Consider the following 17,500-nt stretch of genomic DNA (forward strand, 5'->3'; position numbering starts at 1 on the left):
AGCTTGTAAACAACTACGGTGGCTCGTAGTGGACAAAGATCATGACATTGCGTAACGTTATAGCCCCCAGATGTCCGTCAATTCGTGTGCCTCTTGACGAGCGATTTAAACAGAGCGACAGAGCGATTCCAAAGGGTTGAATCGAGCGACAGAGAGAAAAATAAATATCTCGGTGTGAACACAGCTTTAGGCATTTAGCTGCTAGTCTTATCCAGAGTGATATATAATGTGTAGGTTTGCGATTAACAGTTTGAACAAACAGTTAATGTTGTCTTGGTGAAAATAGAGGACAATTTCACAACTTTGCACTGAGTTTGAGCTTTTATATGCCTGGAAATTAATTTCACACTTTTGAATTCTTTACACACCTGCATTGTGTGTGTCTGTGTGCATGCATGTGAATATATAAGAGTCTGATACATTTTGAACAATTGTATGATATCTTAATGAAGAAACTCTTTCCACAACAACAACGCAAGTGGATTGAATGTTCCATTAAATGGTCCGTCTATAACAACAGCATGGCGTTCTCTACCGCAGCAGTTGATCTTTGATCTTGTGATCTTTGATCGTTGATCAAGGTGCGGCCCTTCCTAACCCAGAAAGATGGTGAAAAGCTAACTCACACGTTTTGTTCAAAGTAGACTGGACGATTGCAACAGCCTTTTCACCAACCTCCCTAAAAAGTTTATTGACAGCCTTCATCTTATCCCAAACTCTGCAGTTAGACGTTTAACAGAAACAAGCAAGAAGAGCACATCACTCACAATTTAGCTAGATTGCACTGGCTCAAAGTGTCCGTTAGAATTGATTTGAAAGTTATGGGAACACCCTCCCAAAGAATATTCAAGAGGTGGGCTGTGTAAGCATTTTCAAAATATGGCTAAAAACTTCTCTTTTCAGCTGAGCTTTTAAATACAGTAGACTTCACTTAACTGTTCCTGTTCAGGAGCCCCAACAGAGCTGACACGGGCAAGTACACATTTTCATTGGTCTTGTCTGGGTAATGCTTACTTGTGTATGAGTGAACACTATGCTGTATGTGGGGGGGGGGCTTTACCCTGTATGGTTCTCATCCACCTGTGGATGGTCAGGGTTTTGACTAAGAGGACAATCTCTGATTCTCGACTGCCTTGGGCAGTGAGACGTAAATATCAGATCAAGAGAAGAATCAGGAAGGACAGGGGATAAGAAAATTAAAGAAAGACATATGGATTCACTCACAATATGCCTCTAAATTGGGAGTATTTGTTCTGTTCTCTATTGTACATAATTTGATTATTTTAATGCAATGAATTTGGCCTGTTCTTTTATATGAATTTTATCTTTTATCTGCCTTTTATTGACATAAAGCACTTTGAGCTGCATGTTGTAGTCTCTTAAAACAGACTGTCTCATCTACATCCGGCGAATGCAGCTATTCACAGTCTGTACGTTACACCCCCAGAACATGCACAAGGAAGTTGGGAAAAAACCTTCAGACTGGAAGGAAGTTCGACGGAATCCGACCAATCACGACACGTGTGTCCACGAAAAATGCGGCATATTGGATTTTGATTGGACTAATGAGTGGAAGACCTGCCTTTCTGCGATTCTGATTGGACTAATGAGCGGAAAACCCGCCTTTCTACTTCCCATTCCGTTTGGTGCATGATTCTCCCCCACGAAGTACAGACGGTACAGACTGTTCTAAGAGACTATGCATGTTGTGGATGAAAGGTGCTATACAAATAAAGGTTATTGTTATTATTCTTATCATCATCATCATCATCATCATCATCATTATTATTATTATTATTATTATTATTATTATTATTATTATTATTATTATTATTATTATTATTATTATTATTATTATTATTATTATTATTACTACTACTACTACTACTACCAGCTGTGACAGTGTGTGGCTGGTATTATTTTCACCTTGTGAGTCTGTGTGTCATTTCTATTTTGTTTGTCTCTGTGGACAGATTTTGTGAATGCAATAGCATCCAAGCTGTGCAAGATGCAGTCATGAAACTTTACAGGTGTGTAGTTTGAGGTCGAAATGAAGGCCAAGTTTGAAGATGGGTGTACTCTGAGCAAGGGGGCCAGAATTAGGGCATTATTATGGATCCCACCACATTTCTTGGCAAGACCCGCTCTACTCTGCTACTGATTGGCTAGTCCTCGTTGGTTGGCTTCAGAGCCGTATAATAGAAGAGTCCCGACATCTCCATTCACTCCAATGGACCAGTTTTTTACTCTCAAGAGTCCCAGGAAGTAAGGTCCTGGATTAAGCAGCACTGTCGCAGTTGCAGCAAAATAGACTCTTTGTGTTGTAAAGTGTTTTTTCCCCTTTGAATCAAATTGTACATTATCAGCTTTATTTTAGCATGCAAAAGTAGCGCGAGACCCATTCCTGGCTGTTCATTGGCTAATGAGTCTCGCATTTTGGTCCTCCGCTGACGCCACTCTCTCTCTAGAGGACACTAGTTGGCTTGGTTCGTTTTACGCATACAGTAAGTAGTGGGATTGGTTAAGGTTATGGGTAAGCCAATCAGAGGCAGAGTAGGGCATTCAGAGGCAGGGTAGGGCAGGTCTTGCCAAGAAATGTAGTGGGATCCATAATGTGTACCGTATGAAGCAGGGAAGGCACCCCCACTTTACGCTAACCTTGCAAGGCAGCTGGATTCACACAAGAATGTGGGCGGCTGTGGCTCAGGAGGTAGAGCGGGTTGTCCACTAATTAGAAGGTTGGTGGTTCGATCCCCGGCTCCTCCAGTCCGCATGTCTAAGTGTCCTTGGGCAAGACACTGAACCCCAAATTGCTCCCGATGGCTGTGCCAGCACCCTGCGTGGCAGCTGGCCGCCTTCGGTGTGTGAATGGGTAAATGTAGGCACATTGTAAAGCGCTTTGGATAAAAGCGCTATATAAATGCAGTCCATTTACCATTTACAAGATCTTGAGTTCACGATCACACGACATCTCACTATTTGGCAGCGTCAGGTTAACTTTATGCACCTTGTCTCATATTCGTTAAGTCATGGCTGATGTGCTCCCATCGCAAAATGCTCTTTAATATTATCATCATCTTTTGAACTGACACCTGCCTTGTATTGTATGAGCTTTTGATACAAAGACAGATATTATGTGACGTCTAAACATACCTTTTACATGTATCTTGAAATCGTTTGTTTTAAATGTGTTATCTTTGGAAACACCGGAGCAAACTACGCCTGTAGTTTTCCCGTATTATTTAAAAAAAGTTTTGAGTCAGTTGTGGAAAGCCGGTTATACGACACGCTAAATTAATCCGATGGACTTCCTACCAGCCAGTCATGCTCAGTATTGTCCTATGTGTGAGTTGCCAGCAGCCTACCTGTTGCAGTCGACGTGCAGCACCACATGGGAGGCGCTGACGGCAACAGAGACCTTGTGCCACTGGTCGTCGGCGAGGCTATAGGGGAACACCTCGATGTGGGCCTGCTGGCCTTTGGTACGATAGTGAAGACGCACTTCACTGCGCTGGCCGCTGCTCTCCAGCTCCAGGAACCTGCAGAGGGCAAGCACAGGTATAGCACCGACCCGCTTCCAGTAACATCCACACAATGACGCCTTAGCTGGGGATTTGCATTCCGTGCAAGAAACAGTGTTGTGTTGTGTTGTGTTGTGTTGTGTTGTGTTGTGTTGTGTTGTGTTGTGTTGTGTTGTGTTGTGTTGTGTTGTGTCGAAGCCTCATAACTTCAACTGAACGCCTGTTCACACAAAAACCCGCATGCATCACCAGGGTTTATAAGTGTCCAAACTCGGGGCTCCTCTCACAGCACAGCGTTAAGATCACAGATATTACATTGCTATAGATGGGTCACCGCAGGCTCGGCCAATTCTAACAAATGGTAGCAGCAAGTCTCCTGAATGGGCGTGGTCAACCGTTGACTCAGACCTGCCGAAAGTCTCCTAAGCGGGCGTGTCCGTGGAAGAGTGAGTTGAAGTTGGGCCATCTTGCTTGAATCCCATCGTCTTTGGTAAGATGAACGCATCGCTCATCAATATCAAGCAAGCAATGCACTCGCATCTCCTTAGATTTTCAACAACATGCAGCGAGCTACTGTAACTTGTCCCAATTTCCCCCCGGGGATCATTAAAGTCTTTCTGATTCTGATTCTGAATGTAATCACACCAATAGGCCAGCCTAATGTTACTATTAGGGATGGGCATTTCTAGCAAAAACACTATTCGAAATTCGCTGGCCAAAGTCGACTTTTAATCGAAATTCGAAAAAAAAAAAAAAAAATGTAATTTTTTTTTTTTTTTTAGTTAAATGTTGCATTGTCTCCCCTGATTCTAAGTATAGTCGAATCGCTTGGTTTGAGCAAGTAAAACAATTTTTATAAGCATTTTAAGCAAGGTTTATGGAAAAATGAATGGCGGATGAAATCCCATGAAGAGGGAGAGGTTGCTTATAAAATTGTTTTACTTGCTCAAACCAAGCGATTCGACTATACTTAGAATCAGGGGAGACAATGCAACATTTCACTCACAATTTTTTTTTTTTTTTTTTTTCAATAAACGAATTTCGACTTTCAATAATAAAAGTCGACCTTGATAATAACAACGATTATTCGAAAATTCGAAATTCGATGCCCATCCCTAGTTACTATATGGCTGTTATGTGCAACATCAGCAACACACATGGACAACGGTCCACATGGCGGGGCTCAACTCATCACTTTGGGACATTGGTATTGTGCGAGAGAGTCCTCTCTTCCTCCACACCACTGACATTTCTCCCAGCATAGTGACACTAATGGAAAGAGCTGCCAATACGCAGTCATCAACTCTGTCTTTAAGGACCGACTTATTTAAACGAGAGTCGTTTTGCTCGAAACATTATTCAAAAGAAAATAGACACGCATAAGTGCAGCAGTGGGGGTTGATTGATCTTCAACCCACGTCTAAGAGATTGACTCTCCCTCAGCCGTGCGTGCACATTCGCTCTGGCGGCTACACCGACGCGCCGGCTAACGCTTCTGTCTGACACTGAAGAAACGGTCGCCTCGTTTCCAAATGAAACGGCGCGGCGCTATTTCGTCACATCTGAACGGCTGGAGAAGCTAATCGGCACTGGTGGAAAGTCATTAACATCCCTGTGAGGTCTCTCCTCAGGCCTGACTCTTGAATGTACACACACTTCAATCAACACACGATGCCAAGCTCAGATTGCTGCTCTGATCTCCCAACAGCTCAGCTATCGCAAACTAATGGAAAAGCATTAGCATGCTAATAGCATGCAGCTAGTTTTCTCATCAATTTTCGATCCACGATTACAGACACAATGTCTGGATGGTTGATGGACTGTGAATAATATGATGGCAGGCAGGGTGATTTGTTTTGTTTACGCGACTGGTGAGTAAAACATCCAAATGTTCATCTCACAATAGCCAGGCCTCAATCAACATAACACAGACACTAATGACAACACTCTGAATAGAAATTACGGTGGTGTTTATACTGGTGTGTGGATGGGCTCTCTAGCTCCGGCAGTACACAAACATCACATATAAACTTCAGCATATCTTTGATCTACATGTTGATAAAAACATATTCCGATTTGTTTTTTGTGTGATACATTTTTTATTGGTAAAAATGTACTCGTATTTGAAATGTACATTGTTACAATAAATGTACAACACATTTTGAATGAATGTCAGACGTGTGCAAAACACCTGTATACGACATTCATTCAAAATGTGTTTTGGACACTGGAAATACTTTCTTCCCCGTTGAAATATCTAAGTACGGTTGAAGTATCTAGAAGCATATCCAAAATTATATTGTGCCTGCTCATGCTAATTTTTTTTATATTTTGAAATACATTGTTAAACATACAGTATGTGATATATATTATGTGAGTATTATTTGCTTGAAGATGTACCATGCTTTACAAACCACTGTGTTGTTGCGTGTTTTTCACGCAACAACACTTCAGGGAAAACTTGTATGCATAGTACAACACGTTCTCACTCCGAGCACGTAGCAACGCTTTGTCCCGTCCCTTGTGCGTCGCTTGTTACTAACATGGTACCCTTGAGCGACCCATGAAACGACTTGGGCTTTCCGACTAAACTCAATGTAAACCCATGGAAGTCATATTTGAGCTTATGGCAACTGCTCCCCCATTAGCCTAACTGCTCCCCCATTAGTCAACTGCTCCCCCATTAGGGTCTGGGGGGAGGTTAGGTTTAGGCATGGGGGGGTGGGAGAGGTTAGGTTTAGGGTTAGGGTCTGGGGGAGGTTAGGTTTAGGCATGGGGGGTGGGAGAGGTTAGGTTTAGGGTTAGGGTCTGGGGGAGGTTAGGTTTAGGCGTGGGGGGTGGGAGAGGTTAGGTTTAGGGTTAGGGTCTGGGAGAGGTTACCTCCTCCCCCCAGACCCTAATGGAGGAGCAGTTGACTAATGGGGGAGCAGTTAGGCTAATGGGGGAGCAGTTGCCATAAGCGTCAAAGATGACTTCCATGGGTTTACATTGAGTTTAGTCGGAAAGCCCAAGTCGTTTCATGGGTCGCTCAAGGGTACCATGTTAGTAACAAGCGACGCACAAGGGACGGGACAAAGCGTCAATATGCTACGCGCTCGGAGTGAGAATGGGTTGCATAGTAGCACAATCTCCTGTTTGCAGACTGATACATGTATGTGTGAAAGGTGTTGTTTTCCATATGGTGCAACACTGATCTTACCTCTGTTCAGAGTGGTGGATGGAGAGGATGACCCCAGAGTTGAGGTGTTCCTGTTTGAGAGTCACCAGCACAGTAAACTCACTCTTTCCTCTCAACTTCTGGACCATCCGCTCGGAAACCTCCACAGGAGCCTTCACTTCCCTGGAGGAACCTGGAAATGACAGGGATAGCGGGTGTTCATTGATTGCACTGTTAAGACCGATTTCATAAGATTAAACAACGCAGCTTTATTCAACAACAAGTGGCATGGCATGGCAGCTACTTTGGCGTATGACTCCATTGTAACTTCAATCATTATCCTGCTCTCAGTCATTTGAATACCAGTGGTCTTGGTTTATTATTATTATTGGTCTAACCATTCCTTCAGCGGACACTCTGAATGCTTCACACATTTACATACAATTACAATAATGACAATATTCCACATATTCGCCCTTTGGGCCAGGGTAGAGGCAATCTGGTTTGAAAATATAGGAGCTTATAAATCAGTTATTGCATCAGTGTCCAGAAATAATGTATTGTTATTAGGGATGGGGCCGATCCGATCCAATATCGGTATCGGGTGCCGATACGGCACTAATTCACAGATCGGATCGGAATTGGATTTTTTTTTTTTTTTTGCAATTCCAGCGTAATTTGCCCATGTATAATAGTATCCTTCTTTGCCTTGTATATTTTCTTAATTTTGTCTGCTTTTTGCAAGGTATATTTTAAAAAAAATCTGTAATTGGCCAAATCTTTGCCTATACTGTATATTCAAGAAAAATATTGGTATCGGCATAATATCGGTATCGGCAGATATCCAAATTCAGGTATCAGAATCGGATCGGAAGTGAAAAAAGTGGATCGGTGCATCCCTAATTGTTATTATTACATTATTAAATGAAAACAATGATGTTAAAATATCTTATAGCTGAAGTGAAATATGCATGTATTCACATGCTTTAAGGGGTGGTTCGAAATGTATTTATGCTCCACCTTAACTCACAGATAAGAAGCTGCAAATCGGAGGCCAAATTCAGCTTTGTCCAAGATAGTCAGAAAATAAAAATCAATTGAGCCTCTGAAGGGGAATAGAAGCTGTACATAAATGTTTGAACCATGCCGAGCAGCTTTGGAAGGATGATAATAATGAAATAAGACACACTAACCCTAAGAGCAGCAGGAGAACATGGCTGTACAATATCAAGAACATGTTTTTCATGGGAATTTAACAGCCATATAAATATTTAATGTGTTCACATAAACGCTTGATGGAAAACATTTTAAGACCTACTGTAATTGAAGCGTAGCTCATTGTTATTACTGTAGTATTAAACAATTCAACTTAGATTGTGTTAAAATGTCACATGGAAAATGAGTGTTTCACAGGGTCAGAAGCAGATTTAGTTACTTCAATTATATGAAGCTGCGAGGCAACAAAACCAGCTTCAGCTTGGTCTCAGACAGCTGCAATAATAGTATTTTACTCAACGTTGCAACTCGGTTGATGACGATGTTACTACAACTTCAAGACTTTTGATGAAGATGAGGAGGAGTATCGTCACATTAACGCATCGGTCACGTTGTAAAGCCTACAGTTAGGCTATGTGGTTTAAAGACGTAGCTAGAAGACTATAGTCCCCCAACACAACTTTAAATTATCCACCAGATCACAGCTGGATGCTACCATAATGCACAACATAGCATGGATCACCTATCCAGAAAACTCATATCAGTCTCTCACAGCTTCGCTCCGTGCACCTTCTCATTTTGGCTTGGATGAAGGAACGGAGATATGAGACTGGGGGTTTGGGGAGACGAATTGAAAGGGGTAAAACTGCTGGTGTGGAGAGGAGGGCATTTTCTGTCTAGTTAGCTACAGTAGCAGCGAGCCTCTGTTCGTTCCCACCAGTGTGCCCCCTTCTCTCTCTACACACAGACGTCTATGCTACTTTAACGGAGGCATCAATAAATGATGACGTTTCTCAGCAGCGATCACATCAAAGAGTTCACTCGCAGCTATGGGATGCATGCGAGAGAGATGCCCTGGCACACTTTATTTAGCACATTAACATGACTTCCAGCTGGTGGGAGTAGCCAATTAACACAATGCGATCAGAAACAGCAAACAAGCCATGATGAAGCCTGGCACACCGCGAGTGTGCATGGTACGCTCAATGGTATTAGGCTATAGGATACAATAATGTGCCGAAATCAACAGCGCCGTTTCACCTCTCATTAGTCTTACAGTTAGCATGCATGCTAGCATTAGCATTTTTCTCGATGCCGACTTTCAACCGTGTAAAGCGTACGTTACAGCAGGGATACTCAACTTGCTTTGCCCGGGGGGCCACTTTCGTGAAATGATAGAAGGCCAGGGGCCAGTTAATAAACAATCAATATACATTTTTCTGTAGCGGATTGTAGGTGTCAGACGGAGTTTAGTCTGACAATGTTGTGCACACCGGTTAGTTAGTTAGGTTAAGTACATACATAAGTGCCTGGGTATCGAGCAGACGGCGGTATTTGACAATTTAGCAGCTAAATCATAGATTATTGAAAGATGTTCCATATTCCAGACTGAAATGCTATAACAGAAGTGTGAGTATTGGCCAGAATGACATGAACATTTGGACACTTATTCAGCGGGTATCTTGCATGTTGCGATCAGGTGCACTGTAAAAAATTCTCTCTTTTTTTGTCTGTGTGTGTGTGTGTGCAATTCCATCGCGGGCCACACAGGGGGCGCCAGTTGAGTATCACTGCGTTACAGTACACGTTATGAGTCATTTTTGTCAAAAACGGAATCCTGTAGAATCCTGTCTCTTTTTGTTTTGTTTTGTTTATTTTGTTTTGTTTTTTTTCACCACCAGAGACACACAGGATGCTGTCATGCACTTTGCACTGTGCAGTGCAGCATCACTTCAGCGTCACTGGCTGAGGTGGGACAGATGGCCCAATGACGGCAACGAGAGTCGTCTCTGCCCAGCGATGACCTGCTGCCATCCACACAAAACCCACTTCATTGTGACATCCAAAAGTGACCATTTTTCACAACAATCTAGGACATTACTGGAAATGTATTGTTGTTACTGAATCATAATTACCGCTACAAAATCCAATATTTCTTTGATAAAATGCTCTACGTGAGACTGATATAGTCATTTGTCCCTTTTAATAGGAGATGAGCTCAAGCCAAAATGGATTCACTATGCAGATGGCAATATGCGCTGGTCAGTCTACTACTACCAGAGCTGAGTATGGATGCGTATGACTATAGACAGGCCTATGATAAGGTACCACTGACATCTTAATGATGGGTGCGATGGGGAAAGAGGAGGGAGGGAGCAGGTGGAAGAGTGGTAGTCCACACTGATAGAAGGATGGTAGGCAGAGAGGGGGATGGTCGGGGCGGGGCGGGGCCAAGGGTCTCTAAAAGCCCACCATGGTGCAGCAGCTTCACAGCTTGCTCACCATGAGCCTTTGATCTGGGAGAGGGGGCGACTCCCCTCACCAGCGTTCCCACCTTTGAGGGGTTAAGGGCTGCTTCGGATGGGATCCGGGAGGGATTTGAAGGGCACCGTTTCATTTAGATGGAGCGATGAGCTCGGCTTTTTGTGGAGATGCCTTGTATCAAAAGCACAATGGTATCTCAACACCACTAGGATCCCCTGCTCAGGCCCTCAAGTGAGGATTACGTCCGTACCGATTCTACCCCTGCATTCCTAAAAACCATAGATGAAAGAGGAGAGTGGACGAGTGTGTGCTGTGATAACAGGACCAGCTTCCATCTTCTGCCAAATCATGGCTCCCCTGCTGAGCGGGTGCAGCATTGGTCGATTATCTATTGGCAGACGGCTGGGATGGACCAGCCACCTGCTCCTAACGACCACTCCGATGTGAGATCGACACAAAATAGCTTCAAAATGATCCTCCCAACGCACATACAATTCCAATCAACACAAATCGCAATGCAATAACATGACTCCGGTCATTTATCCTTTACAAATGCAGGCCAGTTCATTGTGAGAAAACAATGTTTCTTGAGGTACAGAGATGTGCCAACTGTCTGGAGATCTCCAGGAGCCTTGGGCTCAACAGCATCCCTCGGAAGCACAGCTTTTAGGCTCCAGCCTAATCTTATCTCCTGGATACATTGCGCCTTAATGGTTTCACTCCAGCCAAGCTTTCCGTTCCTCGGCTCCTCTCTGCTAATCTGAAAGCGTCGAACGGCGTCTTATTTTGTCTGAACCCGAGTCTCCACACAGCTCAGTAAATCCCTCCACCCCCCCCAGCACTGCATTCTCCTGGAAGTCTATTGGCAGGGCTGCACCAATCACTGGCTCCCACGTTTAGCATTTAGAACAAGGTGCCCTGCAGCACAGCTCGGGAGCCCAGATACACCCAGGTACCTTCTCACAAGCTGCTTTTACTTCTACCTGCGTAAAAGAATATATTAGGCTCTTATAGGCTGGAAGGCGAAGAGAGGTGAGGTGAAAATCAACAACCTCTCCAGGACATTACGTTCATTACGTTGCGTTCGGCTTCAATTAAATTGTTTCCCGGAGGAGAGTGTGACTGAATACAGTATTTTACTGATATTATCAGACAAGATCATAGCCACTTCTGTATGTGAATAATGAGGGCTTTCATTGTTTGGTCTCTGGTGGATTGCCAGAACAAAATAACACCGCCCACGCTTCCGCAACGACTCGTCTTCAGCAACATTTCGCATGAGCATATCTCAATATCGGCAAGCGAGCCGTGAGATACACTAAAACACACCGAGGGCCAAGAGGGTCAGAACAAACATGATGATCCAACAAACAGAGGAAGCAGTTACACGTAATGTAACAAATCCTGTGGAAAAACAACTCTATTGCATAATGCTTTCTTGTTTGACAAAATCAAAGAGCATCATATCCCAACAACACATATTATCTCTGCGGCTCCGAGCGTGGAGAGGGAGATGTGTGGGAGGGGCTCTGAGCGTGGAGAGGGAGATGTGTGGGAGGGGCTCTGAGCGTGGAGAGGGAGATGTGTGGGAGGGGCTCTGAGCGTGGAGAGAGGGAGATGTGTGGGAGGGGCTCTGAGCGTGGAGAGAGGGAGATGTGTGGGAGGGGCTCCGAGCGTGGAGAGAGGGAGATGTGTGGGAGGGGCTCTGAGCGTGGAGAGGGAGATGTGTGGGAGGGGCTCTGAGCGTGGAGAGGGAGATGTGTGGGAGGGGCTCAGAGCGTGGAGAGGGAGATGTGTGGGAGGGGCTCTGAGCGTGGAGAGAGAGATGTGTGGGAGGGGCTCTGAGCGTGGAGAGGGAGATGTGTGGGAGGGGCTCTGAGCGTGGAGAGGGAGATGTGTGGGAGGGAGGGAGGCCAAGGCAGGAGAAGATCTCTCCAGAGGGATTAGAGTAATGATAAACTCTCCACCAGCAGCAAACTAACAAAACTCTTCATTACTGTCACGGTGCACATACATGTACATGTACTATATTCATGCATGTACACATCATACATACACAAGCACACATATACACACACACACACACACACACACACACACACACACACACACACACACAAAGGCAAGAGCACAAACACACAAACAGGTGTAGAGTAGACATACACATAGAAACTAGCCTTCAACTCCCAACACATATCATATACATTATTACATGTTATATATATATATATATATATATATACATAACATATAATAATATATATATATATATATATATACATAACATATAATAATATATATATATATATTATATGACATACAAAGAAAAAGGAAAAATTGAAACTGCAGCAGACACGTGGGCTAGCACAAAGATGACTGCACGTACACACACACGCACCCGCGCGCACACACACACACACACACACACACATGCGCACACACACACATGCGCGCACGCACACGCACACACACACACACACACACACACACACACACACACACACACCCTTTAGCCAGTTGTTACAGCTCCTGAATATTCCACTGCGCTCAGTCAATCTGCATTGGGAGGACCATCTCCCCCCACTGAGTGTCTGCTCTCCTGGAACAAACACATGAAGCGCGCCAAGGGCACCTCCAGGACTGCTTTGGCCAGCGATTTCTCCTCGCAAAGCCTCAGATAGCCTCCTCGGTGACCGCCTGTCTGACATTCACACACACTCAGAGCTGGTGTCAGCCTCCCAGCCAATCAACTCTATATTGGCCTGGGGGGTGGGGAAGACATATCTCTCCCTCCTTCCTCATCCCTCGTCTGAGTGGTACCCAGGATCAGCTTCGCCTGAGAGGGCAACAAACAAAACACTTTTTTGGCCGGAGGGACTTGTTGGAGAATGTCAATCACGGGTTTTGAAGGGCTGACCGTTATTTCGGGCAACATAACTGAACTGCAGTGAGACAAATGGCCAAATAGACAGTAGAATTGACAAGTCGCCGCGTGAACAGTGCAAGACTTTTGAGACTCCTCAGATTCACTTTTATTGCCACAGAAGGTAATCCGATTACATAGGAGGAATTTGATTTAGCATGCAGCGTAGAGGTCACGTTAATAGTCAGGATTAATTAATTTACTGCTGATATACTGTAGGTATTGCAGTAATCATTACAGAGATTATAGCCTGTGTTGTTCTATCATTGTGCATTTATTATGGGGGTACGGTGGCACAGTCGGTAGGGCTGTCGCCTCACAGTTAGAAGGTCCTGAGTTCGATTCTCGCCTGTGAGCACTGTGGTTGTGTTCCCCCCATATCTTCAGTGCCTACTGCCCAGGTGGGTTATCTCGTCGTAAGGGCCTTTCTCTCTGTGTGGAGTTTGCATGTTCTCCCCGTGCCCCCCAGGGGGCTCCTCCGTATATAACCCCCACCCCCCCCCCCCCCCCCCACCAAAAGCATGCAGAAGATCAGATCGTCATCGTCATCCGACCAGTGACGACAACATCCGAAGTTGGTCCCCGGGCGCTGTACGAGAACGCGACCACTGCTCCTGGCCTGCCCCCCGGAGGAAAGGACATGCCTGGATGGGTTAAATGCAGAGGACACTTTTCACCGGCCACCGTCAGCATGAGTGTGTTGTGGCCGCATGCATGTATTGTGGTGTTCGTGTGACAATAAAAGACGGGCTTGTCCGTTACGAGTTTTTTTTTTAACTTTTAGACAAAAAACGCTTCCCTCTCTCCGCTGCATCAGTCTCCCTCTCTCTCATCTGTTTTAGTGTCCCATTGTAACTGGTCATGTTAACTGGCCATTTGACTGTTTTGTCCCGGCACCTTGTGTAAGCTCAGCCGTCCCAGAGCCATGTAGATAGAAGAGTCCCGACATCTCCATTCACTCCAATGGACCAGTTTTTTACTCTCAAGAGTTCCAGGAAGTAAGGTCCTGGATTAAGCAGCACTGTCGAGTTGCAGCAAAATGGACAGTTTGTGTTGTACTCTGAAAGGGTTTCCCCCCCCCTTGAATCAAATTGTACATGATCAGCTTTATTTTAGCATGCAAAAGAAGCGCGAGACCCATTCCTGGCTGTTCATCGACTAATGAGTCTCGCATTTTGGTCCTCCGCTGACACCACTCTCTCTCTAGAGGACACTAAGCCGTCCTATTGGGGGATCCCTCTTTGGCTCCGCCCGCCCAGGGGTTTTCTCATTGGTTCCTAATAAGGTTTCGTTGGGAGGATGTCCTTGCAGTCAGTGAGGTTGAAGGCTGGTGGTGATTGGTAGCTTAGCTAGGCTGGGAGGTACGGTGGTGCAGTGGTAAGCACTATCGCCTCACAGCTCGAAGGTCGTGGGTTCGATTCCCACCTGGGACGATGTGAACGCTGAAGGAATGCGTGCCCGTCCGCATGTCCTCGAGTGCCCACCGCCCGGGTGGGGTCGTCAAAAGGGCCTTTCTGTGTGGAGTTTGCATGTTCTCCCCGTGCCTCCCGGGGGTTTCCTTCATATAGGAACCCCCTTCACAAAAACATGCAATATCCTGGTTGCTAATGTGGTTCCTCCTCTGGTCGTTAAGGGCGCCTGTTCAGAGGGAGGGGAACTGGTTGGTATGTCCTACCGGTGAAGCTTCCTCTGTCAGGTGAAAAGAAGCAGCTGGCTGACTGCCCATGTCTCGGAGGAAGCATGGAGCCAGTCTCGGCTCTCCCCAGATCGGCAGAGGATGGAGTAGCAACCAGGACAGAGAAATCAAATGAGCACTAATGGGGGATAAAATGGGATAAAAAATCGGGGGGAAAAAATATATAAAAAGAAAAAAAAAAGAAAAAAAAAAGCTAGGCTTGTTCGCCCCTCCAACATGCTATTTTGTGCTTTGTTTTGCTTCCCCGTGTTTTATTTTGTTGCATTCTGTATTATTATAATTTATATGACACCAGGTTGTTCTGATTGATTGCTGGTTAGTTAGATCTAGGTAGGCTCATTCTTTGTAAAGTCCATTGAGACATGCTTGTGATGAAGGGCTATATAGGATAAATTAATGAACTTGGATTAATGCCAGTGGATTGAAGCTGAAGAAACAGTTGTCTTTTTCTTATGCATTATTCCTCCTGTTTTTATAAGTAAGTAATGCCTCGTGGATTCACCTGTGGGACTGTCAGAGATGTTTTGTAGCCTACTTTCACCGTTCTACATTGGAGATACACTGTAATGTTAACAAGCAAGCTGTTGTTCCAGAATAACCAAGATAATATATACCAAGGTATATTATTGACTGCCTATACTATACAGGCAATAGCGAATCAACATTGCAACACAGGTAGGATTGGTAGCAAATTCAGTTCCACAGTTTAAGTCTACTCAAAGTCCCACCACCCCTACGCCCTCACAGCTCAGGCATGTTCATGTAAATCTTTTTTTTTTTTTTTTTTTAACCTTTATTTATACAGCGGGAGTCTCACTGAGAACAATGCTCTCTTTTTCAGGAGTGCCCTGTTCACATTCACACACACATTCACACCTGGAAGCTGACCAGTACAACCACAGTCTGATCTGCTGGCCACTGTTCAGCTCCACTGGAGCAGTTGGGGTTAAGGGCCTTGCTCAAGGGCACCTCAGTGGTGGTAATGAGGGAGGGGCAAGCGCTGCCTTTTCACTTTCCCCACCCAGATTTATCCTGCCGGTCCCGGGGATTGAACCGACGACCTTCCGGTCACAAGCTCGCTTCTCTAACCATTGGGCCACCACTGCCCAATGGTCATCATCATCACCATCGTCCATGAAGCAATATGGCGCCCCTAAAAATCTATCTCAATGGCACTTTCCATGATATTTTGAAAAGCATGTAAAGCATACAAACTAATTGGGAGACGAGCTTTTAAATTCAAAGCACCATCAGACTGGAATAATTTGCCTGACTCATTTAGATCAATTACTTCTTTTCATATCTTCAAGACTTCGTTTGTTTTTCTTAAATCGAGTTGTTCCTGTTTTTGATTGTCTGTTATTCTATGTCTAGTATATGTCTATATTAATTAATACACAGGACAAGATGTTACTATCCCTTGTGCCAAAATCCGAGGAAAAACACATTTAGAAGCCCAATCCAGAATAAAACAAGCTAACAGGCTAACAAACTAATAAACAAGACACAAATCACCAGTTACCTACCCTAGCCAACAGCAGTATGAAGCATGTCATTGGGGTTTTCAAGTGGGCACCTTCCTTCACCGACGTTTCGTTAACACATTGACTGCCAGCCCTTTTTTCAATGCTGTAGGTAGGTTGTGCCAGGTTTTTTTTTTAGGATTCTGGCTCATTTTACAAGAGCCGAGGATTATTTTCTGTTAAGACTTCGTGAACACCAATCATCTAAAAAGAACTAATAGAATGTGTGCTTTCTCTGTCTAAAAGAGTTAGTTTGTAGAGTTAGTAGTTATGTAAGCATTAGCAGTTGAATACAGCATGGTTTCAGCGTCAGAAAAATTATTCAGAGATAAACGGCTTTTTGTGAAATTCGATAGAACAGTCACTTTAACCATTCATTTTTGGCATCAGTAAGAGTCAGACATCTAAACAATAGTTTTGAACAGTAATTTCCTCCATAACAGCAGGAAACCCCCCTCTGCTTCCAACTCCTCCCTCCGTGTGTGTTCTCCTCCTGCCTCCCTGGCTCTCCAGCGGGCGTGTCACAACGAAGTTGCTGCTGCCTGGCTGCTGCCTGTTTGAGCGGCCGCTGTTTGAGGAAGTCTGGGTGGACTCGCTCGTTTCGTGGAGTTTTGGTTGAGAGCTTTGATGCGATTCTGGTCATATTTATGCTGCGTGTTTCAAAGTGTGCATCCAATCTATTCTTGGAACCCCCCACCGTTGCCACCGCTGTGCATCAGCGCGAAAGTGAAAGCGTTTTCGCCATCAATTTTACAGTATGAGAACGGCTTGCTCGCGCTTTTCTGTCCAGTTTTGGGTCGCCTCTTTCTACTGTGGAGAGACATGTCGACACTCAGTGGGTCGGTAAAATAGATTATACACATTCAATACCTCCAATTCTGGTGTAGGAGACGTAAAAGGGGTTGATCGATGTCCCACCGTCAAAAAAAAAAAAAGTTTATGTAAGCCGAGATATCTCGTCCTTGGCACTCAACGGTTGGATTATGTAAGCCGAGATATCTCGTCCTTGGCACTCAACGTGTTAAGTTAGGCTAATATAGTCGATACTTAACTATGTGGGAAAGCCTCGTTTGTATTGATGTCTGTATAGATTAATTGATGCTTGGGATGGTGGGAGAGCATTTATGTGTGTATTTGTTCATTGTTTCGTTGAATTTGTATTCCTGAAATATTTCATGTATTGTGTTCGAGGACCCCCTC

The 17,500-nt window shown here is 44.6% G+C and overlaps 1 protein-coding gene across 1 annotated transcript in view; it reads right to left on the reverse strand.

The window, feature by feature from the left end:
• nell2a (neural EGFL like 2a) overlaps positions 1 to 17,500 on the reverse strand; it is a gene marked incomplete at both ends in the record, with an annotated part of 133,655 nt that overhangs the window by 109,985 nt on the left and 6,170 nt on the right. Inside the window, 2 exon segments of the mRNA XM_083663142.1 lie at positions 3,366 to 3,539; positions 6,721 to 6,871. Coding sequence (XP_083519268.1) covers positions 3,366 to 3,539; positions 6,721 to 6,871 — 325 coding nt within the window.

The sequence above is a fragment of the Poromitra crassiceps genome (assembly GCF_964638095.1).
Source record: "Poromitra crassiceps genome assembly, chromosome: 30".
Classification (NCBI taxonomy): domain Eukaryota; kingdom Metazoa; phylum Chordata; class Actinopteri; order Beryciformes; family Melamphaidae; genus Poromitra; species Poromitra crassiceps.